We start from the raw sequence: 25,242 nt of genomic DNA, 5'->3' as shown, positions 1-25,242 counted from the left end.
CACCTCACCAGTTGTATCTCGGGTCTTAGTGGGTCAGATGTGTTTGTGTGTTCAGCAACACTAAATTTTTTTCTTCTGTGAGCTTGTCCTGTCTCCCTTTGAACTTGTATAAATTTTTTAACATCCGCAGCATTCTGCAGTAAAAAGTTCACGTTGTGTGTGTGTGGAGGGGGAACTAAAAAAAAAACCCAACAAACAAACAAACAAAAAAAACCCCAAAAAACCCAAACAAACCAACCTCCTTTTGTTTCAAATCCACTAGTTTCATTACCACCTCCTTGTTTCTTTTGAAGGAAGCAAGGAGCACTTGATTGCCATTCAGCCTTTCCACATCTGATTATACAGTCTTCCATCATCTCTAGCAAATGAGAAAGTGATTTGCATTTGTAATTTCAACCAGCATCATCTCCAAAGATGCTAAAATTACAGTGAACCCAGCGAGGTCCACTGGGACTGATAATTTTGAAAATCCCACTTGGCCATAGTATCTTCTAGCATTATTTATTCTTCCAAGTTATTTTCTAGGGGTTTTATCAATGAAGAGCAATTTGTTCATACTTTTACAGCAGTAAATGCAATATTATAATGTTCTTGCACTTGGGAGGACCTGTAAATCCTGACAAGTTCCCTTTTTTGCTAGACTATTATCATTTATACCTCAGGGTTACCGGCATTTGAGCATCACTGACAAAATGAAAGAGGATACATTTCAAAAGCTAAGGCAAAATGTAAATCAGAACGATTCTAAATCTAGAAGTTGTAAATGCCTGGACAGCATTTGTTATCCCATTACCAGAGTGCTTAAAAAATTGTATAAACACAACTGACAACCACTGAATTAGCACGTTTTCAGAACATACTCAATAGAGCTTGTTTAGGATAAATGCAAATTCAGAGAGCCACACTTGCACAGTCTAATACTTCTGCAAGAAGTTGGATGCAGAAGTTTGTTCTAATCCTCTAATTCTGCTTTGACACTGAAGCCATCTGTAGCCTTTCACATTTATCACCTCCCCCCGTCCAGTTCCTGTTATACAACTGCTTATATAACAAGCCCAGTTTCTCCCATAAGAAAACTGAACTTACTACAAAATTAAAAAAAAAAAAAAAAAAAAAAAAAAGAACCCTGCACACATCATCTGGTCTTCTATAAAGCCTTCTATTTTGTTGGAAAACTAAAAATTCCAGAACTGAGAATGTAGATTTAAAATTATTTTTTCTGCTTAACAGCCTGTCCGCTCTAGTTATAACAAAACTGAAAGGCATCTTGCACTAAGAAGGAATAAGTTTTCTACAGTTTAAACATGAGAATCAAACCACAAGCAACGACAAAGGAAAGCCTCTAAAAAGAAGTTCCTGTCTTTTTATGAAGAGATACAAATATTTTTCCACATACATAGCTTTAAGATTTGCCATAACTCCACCTTTTCTAAACAGTGAGTTGCTGCCTTAAAGAAAAAAATTCTTAAATAACAATGCTAGTAACAGGAGGCACCTGAAATTAATGCCATTATCTTGGGAATAATATTAAGTCTTTCCCACATGAGAACAACTGTGGCTGTGTTAACTCTTCTGCTTTTCAGATGAGTTCTGCAAAAATTGCTGCTTTATGAAAGGAAGCCAATTGTACAAATTAGTTGCAAGTCTTCACCCTTCTGTAAAATTATGCAACATTAGATCTACTAATTTTTGGAAGTTTGTCCTGGTAAGCACTTTCTAAAAGCAACTATTAATGTAATAAAAACTGAGGACACTCCTGGTCACTAAGGAGTGATACTAGATTAGAAAAATTTATCATTCCTCACAGCATCAAGAACTACACTTGACTAAAGTTGGAAGGGTCTATAATAAAACTTCGATGCTTTTATGAAGTAATGAAAAAAGTACCCACGGCATTGCAGATATTTCTTAATGAAGAAATCTGTTAAGTATATAGCAAAACATAGCAAAAAAACTGAGAATACAGACAGTGAAGCAAGTACCAAAATACCTGCCTTTTCAGCCCAAACAAAAATACCTTTCCTTAATGAAACCAAATTGAAAACTCTTGGTCTACTTGTTTACTTAAGTTATTTAACACTTTCTATGTGAAAAACTTTTACCATTTATACTGCATGCTCATGCTGTGTTTCACAGGTTCCTGTGGATGGGTAAGTGTAAAAAAAAAAAAAAACAAAACCAAAACAACACCAAAACAACAAAAAAACCCCACCAGCAGCTATTTCTGTCCAGAGACGATCTGTGAGTTCCTCTGAGCTGCTAGAAGGTGCAACAGGCACAGGCAGAGCACGCTAAGCACAGGTATGCTGTTCTGTTCTGGGCAGGCTAACTCCTGAACGGGAAGGACAGGGCGATGACAGTTCAGGTACTTACCCAAGCCAAGTTCAGACTAGTTACAGTCTAACTGGGTAAGCCTGAAGTCTCTGCTCAGGGGGTTCAGGAGAACATCACACACACAGGTCCAGATGTTAGTGGCACAGCGCTCAGCTGTACCATAGGCACTTTCCAGCCTGCACCTAATCCACTCTGACAAGCAAACCCAACCCAAATGAAGAGCTTCAACAAAACCGAGAGGCATTACCTTTCTGGGGGACAGTGAACACTATGCCCACTCAACAGCTCTAAACAGGGGGATCCTCATCTCTGACAAGCACTTTTTATTACTGGAAAGTTACTATAAGACATACGCTCAGTGATACAAACATATAAATATCTAGTATTTCAGTTATACAATATAAAAACAGGCACAAAACCACTTTTTTGGCCTACAAAAAAAACCAAAACAAAACACACCCATGCATTTATGCATGCAATAACTTAAAGAAAATGCAGCAAGCAGAGAGACACAAACCTACTTGCAGTGACATATAATTTGGCAGTTTGAGTTTGACAAGACACTGTTATCCCCTTAAGAGCTTGAAAATTGAGCATGTAGCTGACACCCCCCACCCAGCCCCATGTTAGATTGATTGTTTGGCACCTACTTTGCTTCCTAACAGAAACTAATTCTATCTTCCACAGAAAAGTTAACTACGCAATGGCTCAAATAACACAGCAGTAAGGATAAAAAGAGCAATAAAAGCTTATGACAGGTACACAGGACTGTGGCTCACACAAAATAAGCAAGACATTTCACCAGTTTTGTTTCACTACAAAGATTTACAAAATTACAAAGTTAGAGAGCATAATCCCATCCAAGGAAGAAGCAGCAGGGATACAGCCACAGAATTTAACCCAAACATTTTTTACTTCTGTATTTAAGGAAACAGCCACATCGAATTTGCCCACATCAAATTCAGCAAGATTTTACAAAATTAAAGAACTGAAAGTATATCTCCCTGAATTCTAATATATTTTTTCCTCATGGGCAACCTTTAAAAATGCCTACAGAGTATTTGCAGTGCAGATACTGCAATGCTGCAGGATGAAAAGCTGAAGTTCATACCATCTAGAAACAGAGTAGGACTAAAATGAAAAGTTCTACAGCTGTGGTATGACCACCAAAACATTGGGCAATATAAAAAAAAAAAACCAACAAACAAACAAACTTGAAAAGTAAGAATTCCCAGAAACCGGTTTCACTATTTTTTGTTAAAATGTTACTAATAATCAGGGCAACCTTAAGGAAAAAAAAAAGACTTAGAAGTGTATCGTGTTAACCAAGTCTTATTTCTGTGGCTGTGTACTTGGGACCAGAGTAGACACAGGCAAGATATCTTTATACTGCATAACTGCAAGCTCCACTGAGCACAGGCTATGAAACCCAGCTCCCTATTACAGCTGTAAATCACCAGAGAGTTGATGACACATTCTCTGCTTCTGTAGCCACGCTGGTAACACTACCTGACCTCTGCATGAACAGAAACCACAACGGTGATAACAGGCAAGATCCATAGCACAAGTTGTCACCTAAAGCAAAACTAGGCATAATTAAATAACTGCCTCTTATTAATATCCCCTTAATGCTGAAAGGAATGGGGAAATGCAGTTATGAAGACTAATATTAAGCACATGATTCACTTCTACTAAGCTTAACAGACAAACTTTATACATCTAGTTTAGGTTTGTCATTGAGAGACATGCTGTCTACACTCAGTGGAGAGAGGTACCTTCAAAAAGTGAATAATCCCATTGTAAAATACCTGTTTAAGATAAAGAGAATTATTTGCTTTCTGGAAGTGCAGCTCTGTCTCAAGTATAGAGGGAGCCTAAACACCTAAGTTACAGAAGTGTAACAATGTAAAGAAACTCTATACTTTAAAGCAGTAGATGAAGTAGAAAAAAAACTGAAATCCTTAATCAAGAATGGCATCCAAATTTCACAGAATGAAAACTCCGCATAGCTGCTGTGTCTTAGGTAATCCCTTTGGTCCTGTCTGTCCTTGAATCAAAATAGCATCTTAAGGGTTGGGCTGACTTGGTATACCTGGGACAGATAAATCCATTAATACTGTGCTAACATAACCAGTATCTTACAACCCTAGTGAGTGTTTTGTACGCTTAGTGAGAGCCTACCAAGAAGTGAAGACATTGCCAACACAGACAAAAGCAGGAAATGCAGGACCTCAGCTTTAAGCGTTCTGGTTTCTCTTCAAGTAGCCTAGAGGATTTGCTCGGATGGCAACACCCAAGCATGAGTAACAGCTTGAGTCATCTTCACGATAAACAGGAGTGGCAGGGAAGACTTTCAAAGTGAGGGTGCAGACAGTGAAGACTATCATTCGGTGTTCTTCCTGTTTTTTCAATTTGCCTTCAGCTGTTAAGGCAAATAAAAGTTTCAAGCCTCAAAAAGCACAGCGCTATTTCTATAAAAGGAAACTCTTCAAGAGTACTAGAAAGGCATGGGAGAAACTCATATATTCAAATAAATGCATAAATAAAAAAGAGTGTGTGTGTGTGTATATACATGCTCAAACTAAAAAAAGCATACGAACATATGTATATTTATATGATACTATATGATATATCCACAAATACCCCAAAAGCAACCATCTTACAGACTTCTAAGAATGTGCCTTGTATCATAAAGGCAAAATCATAGAAGGCTTTCCAGCCACAGCTGTGACAACTGAAGTGTCAGAGCTAATTCATGACCTTAAGAAAAAAAAGCACATGCAGCAGAACCAATATGATCCTTTAGCAGTACCGCACCAAGCAGCAGTAGTGGCAGTGACCTCTCTCATCACGCACGCTTCTGGAACACACTCATGATGCAAGCAGAAGTATATTTAGTATGTACAGACAGAAAACATCAAATCAATTCTCAGTTCCTTCTTTAAGATTAAAGCTGCACCCTCCTAACTTCACTTTTTTGAAAGGAGCATGGTGAGCACATGAAATGGCATAGTCTGGTGATCCTTAGCACACTTTTTCCCCTGTAAGAAAAAAACCTGGAAAATTCCACATTAGAAATGATTGTTCATAGCAACCTCCACGCTGAGGCAGGATACTAGGTGCCTAAAATCCAGAATATCACAGGAGATGGGTGATATCTGCAAGAGCAATCCGATGCCTGCAATTCCTGAGGTGCCTGTCTTTACACCGGTGAAGTTCCCTGGGTGGTTCACAGCCTGCCAGTGAGCGTGCTCGCAAATACTGTCATTCTGGATAAGCCGAGCATTTTTTTGTGCCTAAGGCTGTCCCTCATTCACAAATTAGGTATTCCAATAACTAAGGAAAGGCAAAATTTAGTAGGCATGAAAGGAGTATGTCTGACATACACTAGCTTTTCTAAGAGAAACTGGCTGCTGTGCACAAACACGTACGGCTCCTGGAGCCTAGAGGAGAGACAGTAAGGGAATGCACGACTCATTTGTCAGAGCTGAGGTCACTCATGTGGTTGAACCCATGACTGCGTCTGTAGTCGGTAACACAACAAGCCACAGCCTGTCCTAAGGCCTTGAGGGCAAGTGGCAAAGCACAGCTTGCACCCACGCAGCTAAACTTTCTCCACTTCTAATACATACAAGCAGCTGAAAATAGTCCCTGAGCTGCATCATGCCCCAAATCTTGCCTAGGCATTGTCCAGAGGAGTGCTGACAAAAGCCGAAACATGCCAGCGAACACGTTACTGACGAAACACCGCTGATGACTGTGGGGCAATACTCAAGCCTGAACTATTGTCCCTTTGAGGCTAGTAGTACCAACACAACCTGTATACCCGGTCCTTGCTGCCTGGCCTTACTTGGCTGCCTATCGACAAGGTTTTAGAGTCGTTCTTCTAATACAGAAGTAATCAATTTATCTAGTAACCTACTGTATAAAATGTTGATGGTATGACCATTCCTACTTCTTCCAGTTTTAAAAGGAATGACTTAAGACATTGAAATCAAAGAGAGGACTTCAAACTGCATGTAGACACCTACCTCCAGAAGAGGTGCAGGACTTCAGACAAACTTAATAGAAAACACTACTGAGAAGGATACATACCACAAGAAAACAGACAAAACTCCCATTCCTAGAAGCTCAATTCCTCCTTACAAGGAGCACAGAAACCTGATTTTAAATTGTACACTGCATCCAAGGAAACAGGCACTAAGCACTCGAGTACAGTGAGCTCCACAATAACTGTGTCCTTGTACAATCAAGGGCTAGGAGGCTCCATAGTTAAGCTTGTACTATACCAAATACTGAGGAGCACTTCTTACCTGTAACTTCTTACAGCTTTACCCTGACCTAGATTTGTCTAACACTTTTTAAGCAAATCTTAAACATACCTATTTAATATTTTTCTCCTTACTGCATGATCAAAGTAGGTCTGCTGTTATTCCAGCTCAGTGAGTCTGTCCTATTAATGCAATAAAATATATTCCTTGGGAATACACGGTTTTCCCCAGGAAGGCATTTCTGCCACAATGAGCTGCGTAATTTAAATCCAACAGAAGCCTTTGGTGTGGGATGAGGTATCCGAGTATAAACGTTAACCACATAGTTAATTGACAAATACTTACTGCAAACATTGAGTTATGTTTGATCAATGATACATGATAAAACAGTACTGTAGATTTTATTGCAAACATTTAATTGACAATAGAAACCGCAGAGAAGAAGGAGCTGATAAAGGAGAAGCATTACAGAGCACAGTTAGGCAATGCTACATGGACAGAATTATAGCCACAGTAAAGTATGCTTGCCTACTTTTGATCATATTTTAACCATAAAGAGAAGTAACCTCATACAGCCATCTTTATCTTGCATCAGTCATTAAAACTCTAAACCGCATCAAAACTCTAAATAACACCACGTATCAATACTGGTGTTCCGTCTTCCTTAGAAAAATACAAACACCAATTAGGATAGCAAGTGCTAAAGAGCAAGACAGCTAAAGAAGGCTACAGTGTAAACAGCTGTAGTGCAATGCACTGCTTTGGTTCAACATCTGTTTGTCCCTCACATATAAACAAACTTCAAAAAACCAGCTGAAGCTAGCAGACCAAATCAGACTGCGAATGAACTCCCTTTAGCCTGCCACAGTGCACCTTCCTGTTCTGTTCCAGGCTGTTGTGCAGTTGCAGAAGGTGACGCAGCTGCCTCTCATCACTGTTAACAGCAAAAGCTATCAGGTAACCTTTTAAAACTGCAGTCCTACAAAGAATACCCTTTGGACTCCTAGTGCTCATGTGGATGAGTTAACAAGTTAACAACAGAACATTTTGCCATCTGCTGAGCTAAACAGGAAAGCGTGGCTGTGCTGCTTTCTCCAGCCCGCCTTACTGGGCTGGCATGAATTACCTTATCTTTGGACAAGGTTGTGGTTGGTCTGCATCTCCGGGGCAGAAGAGCAAGACCCTTTCACTACCCCAGTACTGGGCGGCTGAAGCTTGACAGAGCAGAAGGGTTTCACACATGGCTAGCAGAAAAAGTATTTTGTGGTGTGGCCCAAACGATTTTAAGTATGCCAAATGCGACGATTTAGAACATGTGTACACTCCACGCTCTTCACCTACTGTAGATATGAAAAGGCATTTGCAGGAAGCGCATTCCCTAAGCAGCAGTATGAAAGAAATCTAATACCAGCCTGCTCCTCCCTGTTCACAGCTTATGAGCAGAATGCGAGCTGGGAGGCAAGGAAATACAACTTGATTACTTTGCAGATACAGATAACAAAGACGGAGACTCCAGAGGTGTTCACATTCTTAAATGACACCAAAACCAAGTCATGCTGTTCCCAGAAACAAATGCATTTCAGGTATTATAGATGTTTTGCTCTTAAACTTCATCATGAAAATTGATCAACTTTATATTCAATTTACTTGCACTGAAAACCTGCTCTTCCCTGCTTCTTCCTAACACACTGTAGCAACGAGTGATACTTGAGTCAATATGTGCCATGGCAGCTGACAGGGCTTTTTCTAAGAGAAATTAAGAGATTCTGGAATTCATACAACCTTAATCTGAGATATTCAAAACAATTACTTTTTTGACTGGCCACAAGAGAGATCAATTTGACAGAATTATGAAAAAAGCTGAGCATGAACTCCCAGGCTGGCAGGTAACAAGGTACCCCTATTTCATAGGAAATAGATTTTAACTATGCCAGGGCTTAAATAATATTTATATGAACATGATACAAATTAATCAAAGGCTATAGGTACCTTTGAGTCTAATGTAATTTCAGTTCCCTTTATTTAAAAGTTACGAAATTAAAATAGTGCCCAAAATACTGCAGCGAGATGAAGCACAGATGTGCTACAGTAAAGAAAGAATATTGTACGGTATATTTTTATTTTGCCTATAAAAACTACTCAGCATTACTATCATATTCTAAACTGACCTCCACACAGTCTGCACCTGGAAGCATCATAACCTCACTGTGGTTACGTGTGAGTGGATAAAAGGGACTTCTTCAGGGTTCAATAAAGATTTAAGGAAAAGGCAGCATTTTCCACATGATTTAGTAGGGAGACTTGCCCCTTTTCAAAATTAAGAATTATTGAGAAGAAACCAACTTTTTTTCCACCTTTTATTTTGTCTGGCTATGCTTTTTTTTGTTAAAAGAAAAGATGACCTAGAGAAGTTTCATCTCCTTCCTAAAGTACAGATGACTAAATCAGCTAGCTATGCAAAAGCAATAAACATATTCACAATGACTAGCAAAGGAGTGATATTATCTTCAAGTACCAGTAAGAAACAGAATCCTTCACATTCATTCGATACAGCTTCCAAAGTCAGATAAAGGTCAGATGGATTTAAGATTTTTTTTCTTCAGAGAAATTATGCAAGGCATTTTTCCTCGCAAAAGCTCTGTGACAAGTAAAACTACAATACATTCATGCTATTCTATATTCAATTGCTCAGTCCCTTTAAATCTTATATTGAAGTCCTGCTTCCTAAAGCAGTCAGGAGAATGAGGGAAGACTGGATAAATACAGACCTGACTTTCCAAAGAGCAGACAAGCCTTGTAATGAAATGTACTACCTGTGGGAGAAGGTAAGAACTAAACAAAAATATATGGCAAATAGTTGGGGGAATGAGAGTTGGATTATGCAAATATTTGTAAATAAATGTATTACAAATGTTTCTATTCTTATTCACCAAGCTAGAATTTTTTGCATAAGCTTTACTCATTCCATGTTTTTCTTAATTTTTCTTCATTTTAACATGGGGGGGGGGGGGGGCAGGACAGGGGACAACCACAAACACAACATTCTCTAACCATATTAGGAAGCTTGAATTTTCTTGAGATTCCATCTTTTTTATTATCAGGTAATTTTTTTTAAATTAACCCAAAGCAATCACTTATGGCAGGATATTCTTTATGACTAAGCAATAGTCATCTTTTCTCTCCTCCTTCGTTGAGTGTTTGGAGGTAAGAGACATTTATGGTATGAACTACACTCCTCCAATTACCTACCCTTTCTTGAGGGAACTGCTAATTAAGCAAACACTTCGTAAATCTTGTACACCATTACATGCTGACAACATCCTGGTAGTGACACAACATCCAGGTAAGGAACTCAATAGCCTTGCAAGTCAGCCACAGAAGCATTTTCTCCTATTGCTAATACGTTACACTTTTCAGACTAAACCAGCCAATATTTAGATGTGAGGCACAGGTAGATTTTCTGCACTAGAGGACTCATGGCTTTACGTTTCCATGTGCAGCCTTACAATGTACAGGCCTCAGGTCCTTCACTGCAGTGACCCAGAGACTCAGCAAGACATTTTAGCATAGATAACATTTCACTACTTCTATCTCCTGAGCCACCGCTATGTAGTCTGCTGCTTACAGCTCACAGCTTTCCCTTAGGGGCAGGAGGAGGAGGCAATGGAGGCCAGTGCAGAATCACAGGGTGCCTGCAGGCTGGCTCCAGCTGCCCCACAGCTGGCTGCCACAGCTGCTCTCAGCTTTTGAGGGAACCCTGCTGTGCCCTCTAGTGACAAACCTCTGGCAACAGGAGACTGCAGACTGTCCTGTGCTTGGGGAGATCCAGGTGAGACGATGCACAGGACAACGAAGTGGAAGGGCCCTTGGATAGGTGTACTGCACATTTCTTTTTATCCCCTCCACTGTGCTCCACTTCACATATGTTACTGGCACTAGATGATTGTTGTAGGTCCCTTCCCACTGAACCATTCTATTCCATTAACACTCAAATCAGCTATTAAGCCACACCAAACACAGTACCAAACACATACCTCTGGCAACTAAAGAAGATAGATTCAATACGTTAGAATACATTCAAACAGAGCACTCAGAAAACTTGAAATAATCCTGTGCTTGTTGTTGACATTATAATTTGTTTCACAAAAGCCTGCAACTACACCCATAATTTGTGAAAACACAACACTTTGCATTTTCCAGTCTGAAAGCCCAAGTCCAAATCAGATTATCTGCATGCAGCGCTTGAATTACTTGGTAGAAACTCGCAGATATGGCTTATTGCTGATCAGTAAGCTGACTTCAAACTGGTTTGCAGAAGGTAGCAGGAGCCACTTTTTGCTTGTAGAGAGTCAAATTTGGGTATCTGTACCTCTGCCTTTTGTTCTCTGAATGTTACAATTCTCAAAGAAGCACTTTTTATATGCCTGCAAGCTTCTTAAAATACTGTCTGCCTCTTGAAATACTGCCTCATTTTCCCGTTTCTGTAGGCTCTGGTAGAAGGCTCTCAGCCTCAAGTGCTTTCAAGGCAGTCTTATTCAAAGAATGGCAAAACCACAAAGAAATTCATACAGCAATGGAGAGGCCACGTGCATTTCCCAAGACACCAAACAAACATGCAAAAGCATTACAGAGGGAAAAATTCACACTCTGGTACAGCAGCTCTAGCACTGCACCAGAAATCCTGGGGCACAGAGTGCTGTGGTGATGAGCGTGGAGCTGGATACACGAGTCTTGGCTCCCCCAGTGGAAAGGTCATCTTTATAACAGGGGCACGTTCAGGGAGCCGCCTCACATGTGCCCATCGACTGCGTTGGCAAAGGAAACGGAGTGGCAAGGGCTGGTTGGCACAAGACAGTCCACCAGATTCAGTCTGAAGCATGGCAAGTGCTTCCATACACCCCTGAGGCCAGCATGCTTCTCCTGAGCTAGAAACCTGAACATGGATGGGGCTCTCGCTGCTCAGTGTTCCCCAAATCCAGGAGTATAACCCCACAGCCTGGTAAACTATCACCTGTACTAGAAAATTTTTGACTTTTCACTCTGAAGTCACACAGAAACCAAATGGAGATTACCCTGAAAAGAAAAACTTGCTTCATGCTTAAACTATCCATAAGCTATGGCATACTGTGTTTTTTAAACTTCCCAGAACTATAAGATACAGGATGGGTTCTTAAACAGTCGCTTTATATCTCTCTGGTCAAAATTAGCAGTCTTTATAGCCTCCTGTTTTGTGGCATTAATAGCATATTTTTGGTTTGTAAGCAACATACAATATAAATAAACAATGTTTGATGTACTGAGATCCAGCCTAAAACAAACAACCCAACCTCCTAGCATTTTATTTTAATGGTATCCAGAAATACTAAAGTGACTGAAGCACAAAGGACAATGTGAATCAATATTTTAAGTACTATTAACAAACATATCAGATGCACAGAACTAAGGTCCTATTGCCAAGTGGGAATAGCAAATGGATAAAAATTAACTTACAAATAAAAGCATAGAATTTATTGCCTTGTCTTTGGCACCAAAATGCCGTTCAAGGGTATTACCCTTAAGATTCATGCCAGACTAGTAAGATGATGTTTGCTTACAATCACGTAAATCAGTAGAGCTATGTCGACTTCTTCCTCTGATATGCTCCTTTTTTTCAAAACCTGAAGACATGCCATAACTAATCTTGTCTTGCTCTTGTAATTTATTTTACTAGAAATAAATCTCAGCAAGATCACAACTTATTTTAGAGTTGGGTGTGACTTCCTTTTTCTAGATATGCACGTTATGCAAGGACAAATACTACTTTAAAGCATTACTTACAGATTGCCAAGCAAGAGACTCCATAATTCGATGTTCACAGCGTTCTAGATGCTTTATCATTTCCCTTGTTAGGCTTGGCTCTGCTTTAATAAAGCTTTCAATCACCTTGTAGAAGTCAAAAGCTTTTAAATCAAACACATTGAGAATCCACGGAAAAGACAAGTCTGTTTCAGCACTGGTACCATCACTTTGTGAAGCATTTCCTGCAAAGAAAACGGACTAAAATTATCAAGAGTACTACAGTCTTTCACTTCTGATGTTTTTTCTTTTTTGTACTTATTGAATCATCGCTAGTTCAGAAATTTCAGTGAGCGCCTTTTTTTTTTTTTGCTATTTACTGTATTTTATGTATTAGAACAAATGACAATAATTATCAATAAATAACAATGCTATTTAGGACTTTAGATTCAACTTACTGCCATATGTAGCCATGACAACCTCAACAGCACATGCCAGAAGAGATGTGTGGAAGACATTATCATTCAGAAGTTTGCTAAGGAGAAAGAAAGTAATTAATATTTGTTGTAACACTAAAATAGCAGACTTCAATAACAAGTTAGTGGCACATACCTGAAATTCTGCACTGAGAGGCGCTCCTCCTCCTGAAATATATAAATCAAACCAAACTTGTGAATACTCTTAGTATTTGTGAATGAAATGCCAGTACTAAGCTACCATACTAAACTTACCGACTTTAGCATAGACTCCATTACTCTGTAATATAGACGTACTCCAAGCTTGTATCTCTGTTAAAAAAGAAGAAATTCAAGAATATTACAAGAGGTTTTAACAGACTACAACAGGCAGACTCTCATGTTTTAACAATTCAGAACATTTCCATTTTTTGCAAGAGCCACTATAAAGAAGCCTTTGTCCCCAGTTCCATTTGCCAATAGCACTGGAGAGGCCTCAAAGGCTACTAAAGTTTGTGACTACTACAACCACATGAAGATTCAGTGTTTATGTTGATTCACAGCTAACAGGATAAAAAGCAGGGCTGACAGACAAGAGACTGTTGAGTACATACTTGGTTGGATTTGTTTTCCAATATCCTTGTTGAAAGCACAGCTGGCCTACTGATTTTATAAGGAAGTGAGTCACCTTTTGCAGTTTTAGGCTAAGTTTGGGCTAAGTTACCTTAATGAATGCAAATATATGTTTCACTAAATATATTTTGCCCAGCAATTTTCCCATTCTTCATTAAAGTATTTCCAACGTATTTCCAGCCCATTCCTATTGCTCCTTATATATTAAGAATAATTTGCTGAATACTATCTTTACAGCGCTTTAGAAAAAAATACCCGTCCATTCCTCAATTTGAAAAGAATAGGGTTACTTTTTACCATTATTGATCTGCACTGAAGGAGGACAGCCAGTAAGTCGGGTCTCAAAATAGCTAGTACCAACAGAGTTCAAACGAGTAATACTCAACCAAAATGCTAGTTACCTGTGAGCCAATTTCAGCACATCCCTGTCCAACTGCTTCAGCAAATTTCTTTTTGAAGATGTGGCCAAGACTTTCCACTCTTTTCAGGATACTATCCTTTGGGTTCACTGTGCAGTTCTAAAAGTACAGAAAGGAGGGCAGGGGAAAGAAGGCAAAGAAAGGACATTTTACTTCAAAAACATTTTAATGAATTAATCGCATTAGTCCTGCTTCACTTTGTAACATCTCTCAATCAGCTCATCAGCATAAATAAAAGTGGAATATTTAAAAAAATATAGAACCATTGTATACATTCAACAATTTCCAGTAACTACAACTTCATGTCTCGCATCTAACTGCAACTAACCTAATACGTGAGTAGTACCATCGATGTTAATGTCTTTAAAGTTAGAAATACGCTAAGTTGCTGAATGTGGACATGAGATCCTCTGAGTACATCCTCCTTCTCTTCTTTGTCTCCCTTTTATATCCCCTTCTTTTTCCATCTGATATATACATAAATAAATCTTAATATTTAATGCAGTAACAAAAATATTTAGGAACTTATAATATTCCAGTACACATCAATTAGATAGAAGTGCTTTCCAAAATGAGTAATTACATTTAAACCATCCCAATTAAAATGTACTTCTTCAAAAAATGGTTGTTAATAAACTAGTTTCCCAAAACATGTGCATCAGATCTATAGGTGTATATTTTACTTGAGTGATAATTCCAAGAATCTCTCACAAATCTTCCTTCTAGTCACTTACATTGAAATATATGATGAGAGTATCTGATGGTTTATCAGTTGCTGAGTTTAAAATCATAATCAATTGCTGAATGTTATTCATTGCAGCTCTGGAAAAATACAATAAAACGCATAATAAACATTAAGGTTGGCCTGACAGTTTCCAGAAACTGAATAGCAATTCTACAGACCAAAAGAACATTAAGTAATAAAGACTAACAAGCACTTTTAAAAGCAATGAAAATGGTGGAATTACAATCCTTGTATGTGAAAATATCAGTTAAATCAAGCAACTCCCTAAGAAAAAAAACTCTGGCTTTTGTACAAAAATAATACAAAAGACTGGTGAATGAAGACAGCTTTCATGTTTCAAGTCACCTGTTCACAAGTGTAATAAGTAAGATATATTAAAATACGGCAGTCACAAGAAAATACAGCCTTTTTAAAATAGATGCTTTGAAAAACCCACATTTTTCAGAGGCAGAGCTGTCAACATTCCTATTGGCAACAGCATGAGGATACAGAGTCTTCTCCCTCCCTGGATCTGAACCCAAAAGTCACACTAAAACTTAATTCTTACTTTAACTCCAATTCCTTCTATTTCCAATAGAAAGGCTACAATTTCTGTAACCCTTATTCTGCCTGCTGTATCTGTAGCTAGATTAGAAGGATCTTAAATATAAAATCTTCTTAACTTTTAAAGCATTGTGGGTGGGGAAAAGGATGTGGACATTAAAGAAATTTTTCAGTGTTCCCAAGAAATACAAACAATATCTTCTTAAAAAGTAAAACAAAAATTCTTTATTGTCTAGATGAAAAATAGATAAAAATATGAATAACATTTTATTAACTTGGATATACTGATGTATTGAAGTATGCCTCCATATACAATCATATTGGTATTATTTTACAGGCACAGAGTTAAACAAAAAACCAACAAAAAACCCCACTGACATCAAAACTATTTGTATCTCTACTTAATGCCTAGAATTTTCTTGCTAAAAAGATTCAAAACCACAAGTAACATCCATTGATTCATACCCAATGTCTTAATGTAGAAAACTACTAAAGCTAACCCAAGTAACAGCAGTATTTCAGAAAAGCTGTAATAATTTAAATAATTAAGAATACTTTGAAGACAAGTGCATAGGATCCTGTTTATTCCACAAAGTTAAATGCCTTGTTAGGGTGAGTGTATATCTCTCTGAAGTAGGCTCATATCACTCAGAAAATAAGTGGAGAAAGAAGAAAAATATGTTCAATCATTACAACTGTAATAGTGCAAGGATGCATTTTTCTTTACTTTTTAGAAGGTTTTGGTAAAATCACTTCTGCCAAAACTCTATTAGTGATAAGGAAAAGCATAAGGACAGTGGAAAAACCTAAAAAAAAACCCCACACAACCCATTCTCATTACGCTCTGAACCAGTACTTACACCCACTTTATCTACTGCTTTCCACATACAAATGACCAGATACAAATCCACTGATGAAAATTATTAGATTCTCATCAATTTCAGGGGGCTTTAGAGCAGATCCTAAGTCTCTAGGTCCAGAAAGAAGACATTATAAGAAGATTCAAAGTAATAAGTATGATGCTTTCAACATAACCTGTAAGGGGTTCTACTTAATGCAGGGAGAAACGACGATACACAGTCCACTCCATGCTGGTGATCAAAGGCTTAGTGCCATCTAGTGACATTTCTGTGGCTTTATGAAAAACAGTTACTGCAGCCCAAATCACTGCTGGTGAATAAGCCTTCACTTGAGCTGTGTTAAATGGCAACAGTTTTGGAAAACGCAGAGAAAAGCCCAAGGGTGGATGAAGAGAATCTAAATATCTCAGTCGTCCTCCTCTCAAGATCAAAGTTGGCTTAGCACATTTCAAATTTTTAGCAATGCAGAAACTTGGTACTCCTGGACTTTCTTAATAAGACTTCCATGTCAACAACTTTAATGAAGCATCTTTCACAGTGTTAGAAGGCTTTTTTAATGTTAGTATAACTGAAAAGCGTCAATAACAAGCGATCTACATTTGTCAAAAATGGGATTTGTCGTCAATGGCCGCCTTGTTAAATACACCGTGGTATAGATGGTCTAGTTCCTGATACTGCACATTCAGTCTGGGAACCGATAGGCAAGCTGATGCCTTTATGGCTAAAAAAGCATCACTGGCAGTTAAAGATTAGAAGCATAAGACTAAAAGGGACGACTAAGGCAAACAAATAAAGCCTTTTGCAGTCAGAGGAGATTAAAAGTTCTTTCATATAGTGCTCAATATCTCTCTCAGTTGCATGTCTCCTTTTATTGTTTTTAAGAAGAAGCTTTTCAGAACCTTACTGCTCTGTTGGCTAGAGGACAATTAGTTTCTGCAGATGGCATTTAGTAGATTTACAGTGGATGCACGAGCCCAGAGTCTAACTCATTCTTTCATGAGCATATAAACACTGTAGAAGTATTTGTAATAAAAACAATTTTACTAATTTGAGAAAACTGAAGTAATAATTAAGCGTACAATATTTTAACTTCTCTCATCTCTACAGCATGCTAAAATGAAAGGCATTTATACAGCAAGCATGGAACAAGAACTTCACTGTCCGATTTTATCAAACCTGACACCTCAAGAATGACTGCCTGTGTGGACACTTCTCTGTTTGTCCACACAGACACACACAGCTGGTTGGTTCTTGAGTGTCCAGGAATTTCCAAGCAGCATCAGGCAAAACCACACTGACTTTGTCAAAAAACTATGTGGCACAAGGGAAAAATGGTACATGCAAATCTCCTTTCCTTTGGTTAACTGAATTCAAGCTTGCAGTTTTTCCTGTATTTGATTGTAGATCAAACCATCTCCAATTAACACCACGTTTTTACCATATCTGTCCATTTTCCCGATAGATCAAAACACATTGGCACTCAAATGTTAATCTTCCCATACAGAAAGAAAACAATACTAAGAAGAAAAAGATCATGGGAAAAGAAATGTGTGTGCATATTCAATTTAGTATCAGGAAAGGAAGCCAGAAGATACAGAGCTAGAGTAAAGATGGGAAAGGAAGATGGTAATATAGCAGACAAAAGTACTACCATGGAAGTGTAAAGTTGCATTCTCACAAGAACAAATACAGTAATCAATTTTACAGACATCTTGCACTTCTTCGACAACTCAATGAAAAGCTCTGCCTGTTTTCCAACAACTTCACCAGGAACTGAGGGCACTCAGCACCCCTCAGTACATGCTTGCTGCTCATTAGTGACCAGAACTACATCTGTTTTATGAAAAACAAAACAGTTGCTTTAAAATTAAAACAACTACTCTAAAGATGAATATTTCTAGTTAGGATATTAAACAAAAGAACACGGCTTAGAAGAAAAACTCATACCGAACAGGAGTTTGTGGAAGTATAACATTAATTTCCTCATCTGGATTGTTTTTTAGTGGTGTCCTCTCCAACTGTGTGCTACAGAAATGGAAAACAAACTCATTAAGTACTAACGTAATTCAAAAAAGAATGTTTTCTATAAAGATTTATTAATCTGCAGAAAAAACTGTGGAACAGATTTTTAGAAGATCTAGACGTCCAACCACTCCAGTTACTAGAACACTATAATTTAAATTCCCAAGTAGATCTGCTTTGAGCAGGATGTTGGACTTGGATGGGAACTCTGGAGGTCATCTAACTTCATTTTTTTTCTAGAATTGTATTTATAACAACTTAATTTATATGCACAGTTAGTATTAGCTTCATTTTAATCCAATTTGAAATTAATGTATTTTTCTACCATAGATAAAGTCACAGACTCACATTGTGAGCTCACGTCAAGTTATGGAAATGTTGATTTGTCAGGAACCACTGGAATTTTAGAATATGACTACAAAAAAATCAAATACATCTGTATTACTGAACACCAGGGAATGTGCCTGGTCCCTAACTCGACTGTTTATTCTGCTAAACCATCTGCGGCACATTTCTGTCCCATGCAAACTACCATTTCCCAAAACACTTGTGGGTACAGGTCAGAAGTCAGAATGGGCTGAGGGCCACTCCCAGCAGGCAGCTTCCAAATGCCACCATTTGGTTTTAGGAAGGAGGAGCTGGACAGTGAGGACCCAAGCCATTCCATGCCAGCTGGCCCCAGAGCCATAACACCTCCTCGGGCATATCTAATCAACTAGCATGACATGGCCTCGGCCTCCTCCTCACGATTCCTCAGCTTCCCCTGGACAACAGGGGCTTGCATAGAGTAATAATTACGGTAGAGCTTCCAAATAATTTTAGGTAGAGTCAGAATCATATGTTTTCTCATTATTTAAGCAGTAATGTAAAGCAAGGCTGCTGATGCCAGAAATACCTTAGCTGAACTACAAACCTAAGAGGTCAACAGGATACAGAGATCGCCATTTATAACACGAGGGGGTGGAAATCAACGCAAATTCACATTTTCTATTATAAAATGAAAGTAGTAAATGGAAATATTACCATGCTATGACATCAGGCTGTAGAGTTTCATCGTGATCCAGAAATAGTCTTGCATCTATATCTTTGTTTTTGAGATAGAGCTCGTCATACTGTTTCGAGAGAACCTCAACCTCAAAAAACATTGAAAAACCTTTATTTTATAGGAACAAGTTTGACAATTTACTGAATAATATAAGCTAGTCCTACCTCATGAATACAATGCTGAAATGCTAAGAGAATGACCTTGGAGCGCACAAGATCACTTCTTACACAAATAGCTGAAACATACCCAGAACAAAATTATCATTCCCACGCACGAACAAAGATAATCATTTATAAGAGAAAACAATCCAAGATCATGAGACTTTTTTGAAGAAACGTAGGTCTTGACACTGTAAAAGACCTAAAAAAAGCTAGAGTGGGAGACACAGACCTGCAAATCAAACTAATGTTTCTAGGCTTTTAAATCTTTCCTTCCAGGAAAAAAAAGGTGTCTCCAGGAGCAGGAAATGTAAAATGACAGTCTTTAGAACAGCCGCCAGACAATCCACTCTGTCCCTGTCCCTGCTGGTTTGGAGATGAAGGCCAAGACCCACACTCAAACCTTCTTGTTTTAAGAAGAGAGTTTCCCCAACCATATTAATATTTGTACTGGTGTAGTTTTTTTTAAGAGACATGCCTATTTCTACAAAAACATAGACCATTATTTCATATCCACATTGTTGTTTTTTAAATTACTGTTAAAAGTTTCTTAGTTGATTAGATCCAATATTGATAGAACTTCATTTTGCATGAAAAAGTTTGCTGGGTTTTGATTTGCCTTTTTTTTTTGTTTTTTGGTGGTTTTTTTTTCTTTTTTTTTAATTTTGAGTGACTAACATTAACTAGAAGTCTGGAATTTTTTAATCAGGGCCAGATACTAGCCTCCACTTCAAATCTGCTGCTGTGCTCCTGTAGAAGTAGGCAGTCACCTCAATTATCTGTTCCCTGAGCCCTTAAACATACTAAATCATGCTGTGCTCTGGCAAACTCCTGCTAGAAAAACAGGCAACAGTACTTATGGACCCAAGTTAGTCCCCTCCCAGTCCCAAGAAAAAGCAAGCTGCAAATATCTCCTACACAGCTTTACTCCTCGTCCTCTCCTTTTACCTTTGCCAAATTAATTTGCTCCAAACTGATCTCATGGTTAAAACTCTGAGATTAGGACTATTAAATCAAAGATTATCTTTCAATTCCTATTATCACTGATTTTTTTATTTGAAAAGTTTATTATCTTCTAATTTTTCATTATCTTCCTAATGGCTTGTGCATTCTTTTTGTCTAAAATATTTCAGTATTTCATAAACTTCTAGAAAATTCACGTTCTCACTGCAAAAAACAGCAGCTCTTAGACAAAATGGCTATACTGGGCTAACTGGGAAGAAACCTTCAGCCAAAAATAAGAGTTCTGAATTGGTCTGTTCATCAGTTCATAAAGCCTGACCATCAAATATACAGTGAAGACAAATGAAATAGCAACATTAAGCCTCAAAAGCTTTTCTTGTTTTGGAAACAATTGGAAACAATTAAGATTTATCAAAAGCTCAGGGTTTTTTTATGAAAAAAAGTAAATTTGAATGTCCCATATTACTAGCTATTGTACTGATGATCTCAGCTATGATTGATGGTTAGTTGGATTACATATATGAACCAACTACCTCTGAAATATAGCTGTAACTTTCTGCTTTGTTTTAGAACATCCCTTCAGGCACTCATGTTTCAGGAGCAAGGACTGTGTGACTGGATTTTTCTTCAAATGCATCATTTCATAGAATTTTCACCAGCAGAGTCTTAAACTGGTAATTTTGATACTACACTTAAATTGAGCAACCTTGGATGAGAACCCTCATTGACTTGAGGATAAGCTATATAATGACCTTTGCCTAGAAGTTCATACAGGGCTTCCCAACTATATATATATATCTCCATGAATTAAAAAGTCTAAACAGAAATTGATTTTGGAAGAGATTAAGATCTTTAGTGGGTCTTGCATTTTGTCCCCCACTCAACAGACTATGAAACTGAACAGAGCATATACTTGGCTGAATCTTGCAGACCTTCAGTCTGGTAAGCTTCAGAGCTGCTTATTTTCAGGTTACCACACCTACTGGTGACACCCAGCTAAACCTACTCTTTCAAGAACGATGGATGGAAATACATCCCAGGAAGTTACCTACTAAGGTGCACTCTTGCATGAGATTGCATAGAGGTAGTCTGCTGCATCCAGGCTACAACTCAGTAAGATGAAAGTAATTCTGCACGGACACAGCAGTCCACACTCTGCCAGTTGTGAAACTGAGCCTAATCTTTTGGATCTCTCTCCAACATGACTACAGTAACATGTCTTAATTATATTTAAATTAAGGTGTGTAATTTAAGACTGTATGCATTTATAGACTGACTTCAGAGACCTGATATTGTAATAGCTGTATTTTAGATTAATGGCCTCACCAAGATCATGAATATGCAACTCCTGTGTCATGTTTTGCTTTGAGCAAAAGTACTGGTTCAGCCTAAGGAAATTCATTTATTAAATTCAAATGTAATAGTTAAATATACTCCGTGAATACTGGAATCCCTGCTAACCCACGTTCCTGAAAAACAATGCATTTTGCTAGATGATCTTAGAACCTATTAGAACTTCATCAATGTGTAAAGGCAACCTTAAGCAATTTGGCATGAAGTAAAGTACTGTTGTTGAACTATCTTAAATTCCTCCAATTACCTCTGGTAGTCCATTTGAAGCTACAATACCAATAGAATTCAAGAAAGGAATAAAGCTTGTGAAATACACATTTTTGACCTAAAAAAAAAAGAAAAAATGTAACATTAGCAATGTAACATTGGCAACGTACAGAGGCAGCCATGCATACACTGCTTTCATGTCTTTAAATAAAGTAAATGAGACACTTTTGTAATGCACTGTGTTTTGTTTTCAATAAAGCTAAAATGACATTGCTTACATATTCAAAACAGTGATATGTAAGCATGCAGTGCATAATCCATTGCTGGAACATTAAATGACTAAACTGGGAAAGAACTGCGCTCTTCCCAGCCCTCTTATTTCTGCTTCCATCACCTGCTTTGATATTCAAAAATCAGTCCTTTTTACACAGGAATAGATTTATCAGCAAAGGAAAAGGGGAATAGGGTCTTTAAGATCCCACGCAGAAGCAATGTGCTTGTTGCGTACCTTTTCTCATCATGGGATGCAGCTGTGAAACCCCATCAGAGCAGCCCTGCGTCCACATGCTACACACTATGATCAGCCAATAACTTCACACTGCATTCTTCACAGTTCAGTTTCCCTGGCAAAGTTATCACCCATACCAAAGGGCTTGGGTTTGGGGGTTTTGTTTTTGTTCATTTTTAAACTACCTACTATAGAATGGTAGAATACCTTCACTACTGAACTTGAGAGAATAGTTAAGCAGGCACAAGTACTGAGATATAAAAAGATCATTTAAATACATGCATATTCCAGATGGGGTTTAGCAGTGAGATCTAACAGAGTTTAAAACACAGGCATTACCTCATCTAAATTACAATCATGCTCTTTACAAAGGACTTCGATAACTTTTGTATCGGTATCAATTTGCTTTGAAGTACGTGTACTCCTGTTCTGACCTCTTCTTGGAGTTCGAGCTGAACCATTAACAGTCAGTGCAGTCACAGCAGACTCTGGAAAGACAGTAAGAACCATCACAAGGTTAGAGTTGTCTTAAGAAGGAGAAGATTTAAATTTTTAAACCTAAGAGATTTAAATTTTTATATGATTTTTGAGGTCCTCCTCTGAAGTATTTCCTTTTTTATCTGTTCAGCTGGGTAAGAAACCTTCATGACAGAAAACCTCTACAAAAAGAAAACTAATTTTTAAATTCCTGTAGCAGTATTTGGACATTTTGTTTTTAAAAAGCTATTCAACATAGAATGTAATAGCACTTTTTGTAAGTAGCTTTGAATAAGCATCTGTTTTGCAAAGCTAGGAAAGCCTTATCTTTACAGAGGAGTAACTATTTTTTCTATATTTGCAGAAGTGTAAAACAAGGAGCTGAAAGAGTAACTTCACTCTACACGCCTGAAGGTTAATAAAGTCAATGCAGGACTTAAGTGCTGGTTGGAATCTGGAGTATGGTCCTGCAGGCAATTCCTCCTTTTCCCAAATACCCTCAGGCAAACAAGTAGGAACAAACAAGTTCACCGTGAAGAAGATATCAAAAAACCTTAATTCAGCAAGGTAAAAATATTTCATTTTGTTAAGCTCCAAGTATTGTCAGCTTGAAATATGTGAATTATATTAATAGCATATGTTAATATCATTAAATATTGTTGGTTTAAAACTGACACTCTCATCAGCATGCTGTTCTCGTTTGTAACTTCATTTGTATTTGATAACTGTTCTGAGAAAAATCTGACAAACTACACAGCTCGGGTGGTTGCATCAATCCCTTCAGCCTTAGTCAGATCATAAAGCTTGACATCATTTAGCACAACGTGAAGCCTCTCGGTCACGAGGATTTGAACAATACATCGTGTTATTTGCTAAAAGAATGAAGTGCTGTTTGTCAGTTTACACAGCACCTGCACATATCACACAGCTTCAAGTTAGAAATTTAATGCTTTACACTTACAACAGTAATACCCATATTTGCAATTTAGTCTGAAGTGGCAGCATTTCTTTTCAAGATACAATGCACAGAACCAAACTGTTTCTAATAATGAGCTCCTAGTCTCATAGTTTCACTTAAAAAAAAAAAAAATCAGTGTGAACACAGAGTTCAAAACCAGGTAGTTTCAAGTCAGTGTTCTTTGAAAAAGATCTGCTTTATAACATCTGAAATAAGCAGTAGCATATGTCTGTCCTACTACAAAGGACAAATTTAAATTCAGGATAGTACTGGAGGAGGGCAGGGATTTGCTTGCCACAAGCCCATCCTTTCCCACCCTTTATTGGTACTGGTATTAGAATAAAAGCGAGGTTATTTGTTCTTACGTGCAATAAATAATTACTAGGTCAGATAAATATCCTCCAAAACACAGAATTTAAAGAATATAGCAGTAAATACATCATCTATTCTATGACATTATAACCCAAGTGGATATTTAGTTGTGAAACAAAGAAATAAAGCAAGTAGATTTAGGCTATAAATACTAGCGTCACATCCAAATCCAGCAGAGGATAATCTAATTAGTATCAAAAAATTGTTTTCTACATACTGTGGCTCCAAATACTTCAGTATATCAATTCCATAGCTTGCAGAAGAAAATATTCACAAAAATAGAATTCTGTCTTTGGAAATTACCATAAATGCTTACTTTCTCTGCCTTTTCAGTGAGGTTTTCCAGGTTTTAAGTATAAAAACTGAATATACAAAAAGTTACTGCTGAACAGAAGCTTCTATAGTGAAGACCCATTATATTTTTACTTAAAGAAGGGACACTTGCTAATAACAAAGGGGATGTAATAAAAGCAAAGCTATCCACATTTTACCTCTACTGTTTTATTTTGAACTACCACTGCAATCAGGTTTCCTATCCACCGTATTTTTCTTTTAAATGTCTGTATAGTCCAGTATCTTGTACATTTCTGTTGTCATCATACTGTTGTATGTCAATGAAATAACAGAGTCATAGCACCATCTTTTCCTTTTTGTAACTCAAAGCAAACCTAAATAATAGTTCTCAGTCATCATCTACCCAAAACCTGAATTCTTTTGCCAAAGTAAAACTGCTGTTTTCACAAGCCCCTGAACAACTTGTGTGGGCAGAGTACATAGCAAATGGATGGTAAGAACAGGAAAAAAAAAAAAAAAAAAAAGAATTATATTAAATACACTGCCACATTCAGATAATTCAAGTTCACTATCATCTAAATTGAACCAAAACATCAAAAAATCCATTTTAATAAGCTTAAGAAGTTTTATTATGTTAATTACGAATGTTAGTATGACTATGACTTTAATAGAAATTTAACCCGTTTACTTTCTACTTTAGTGAACAAAAAACTAAAATCCTTACTGTATGGTTCCTTGAGCATAGCAGGAGGTGACAGTTTGATAAAATAATCTAAGACACACAGCAACAACTGGAAAGAAATCACCAGGTCATCTTCCACTTGCAGCACTTTACCTGCAAACATTTAAA

At 37.6% G+C, this 25,242-nt stretch overlaps 2 protein-coding genes across 7 annotated transcripts in view; one reads left to right on the top strand and one right to left on the bottom strand.

The window, feature by feature from the left end:
* Nucleotides 1-25,242, bottom strand: part of RB1 (RB transcriptional corepressor 1) — a 75,218-nt gene that overhangs the window by 32,972 nt on the left and 17,004 nt on the right. For all 4 annotated transcript variants that reach the window (XM_087756145.1, XM_087756144.1, XM_087756146.1 and 1 more), the window contains 11 exons: nt 25,117-25,227; nt 22,631-22,779; nt 21,824-21,901; nt 19,081-19,190; nt 17,983-18,060; nt 14,622-14,709; nt 13,870-13,986; nt 13,112-13,168; nt 12,993-13,024; nt 12,839-12,915; nt 12,423-12,625 (listed from right to left, as the gene is read on the bottom strand). In XM_087756145.1, coding sequence (XP_087612271.1) covers nt 12,423-12,625; nt 12,839-12,915; nt 12,993-13,024; nt 13,112-13,168; nt 13,870-13,986; nt 14,622-14,709; nt 17,983-18,060; nt 19,081-19,190; nt 21,824-21,901; nt 22,631-22,779; nt 25,117-25,227 — 1,100 coding nt within the window. The remainder of the gene's footprint in view (nt 1-12,422; nt 12,626-12,838; nt 12,916-12,992; nt 13,025-13,111; nt 13,169-13,869; nt 13,987-14,621; nt 14,710-17,982; nt 18,061-19,080; nt 19,191-21,823; nt 21,902-22,630; nt 22,780-25,116; nt 25,228-25,242) is intronic.
* LPAR6 (lysophosphatidic acid receptor 6) overlaps nt 1-25,242 on the top strand; it is a 45,055-nt gene that overhangs the window by 6,163 nt on the left and 13,650 nt on the right. The window contains exons 2-3 of one of the 3 annotated variants that reach the window (XM_087756150.1): nt 20,794-20,897; nt 23,133-23,335. The gene's annotated coding sequence lies outside the window, so the exon portion shown is untranslated. Of the gene's footprint in view, nt 1-20,793; nt 20,898-23,132; nt 23,443-25,242 lie in introns of those variants that run through there. The other 2 variants (XM_087756148.1, XM_087756149.1) reach the window with 2 other exon arrangements.

The sequence above is a fragment of the Nipponia nippon genome, unplaced genomic scaffold (genome assembly GCF_047370975.1).
Source record: "Nipponia nippon isolate SJK-2023a ecotype South Korea unplaced genomic scaffold, ASM4737097v1 scaffold_2, whole genome shotgun sequence".
NCBI lineage: Eukaryota > Metazoa > Chordata > Aves > Pelecaniformes > Threskiornithidae > Nipponia > Nipponia nippon.
The sequence above is the reverse complement of the archived record's forward strand: the minus strand, read 5'-3'. Positions and strand labels throughout refer to the sequence as shown.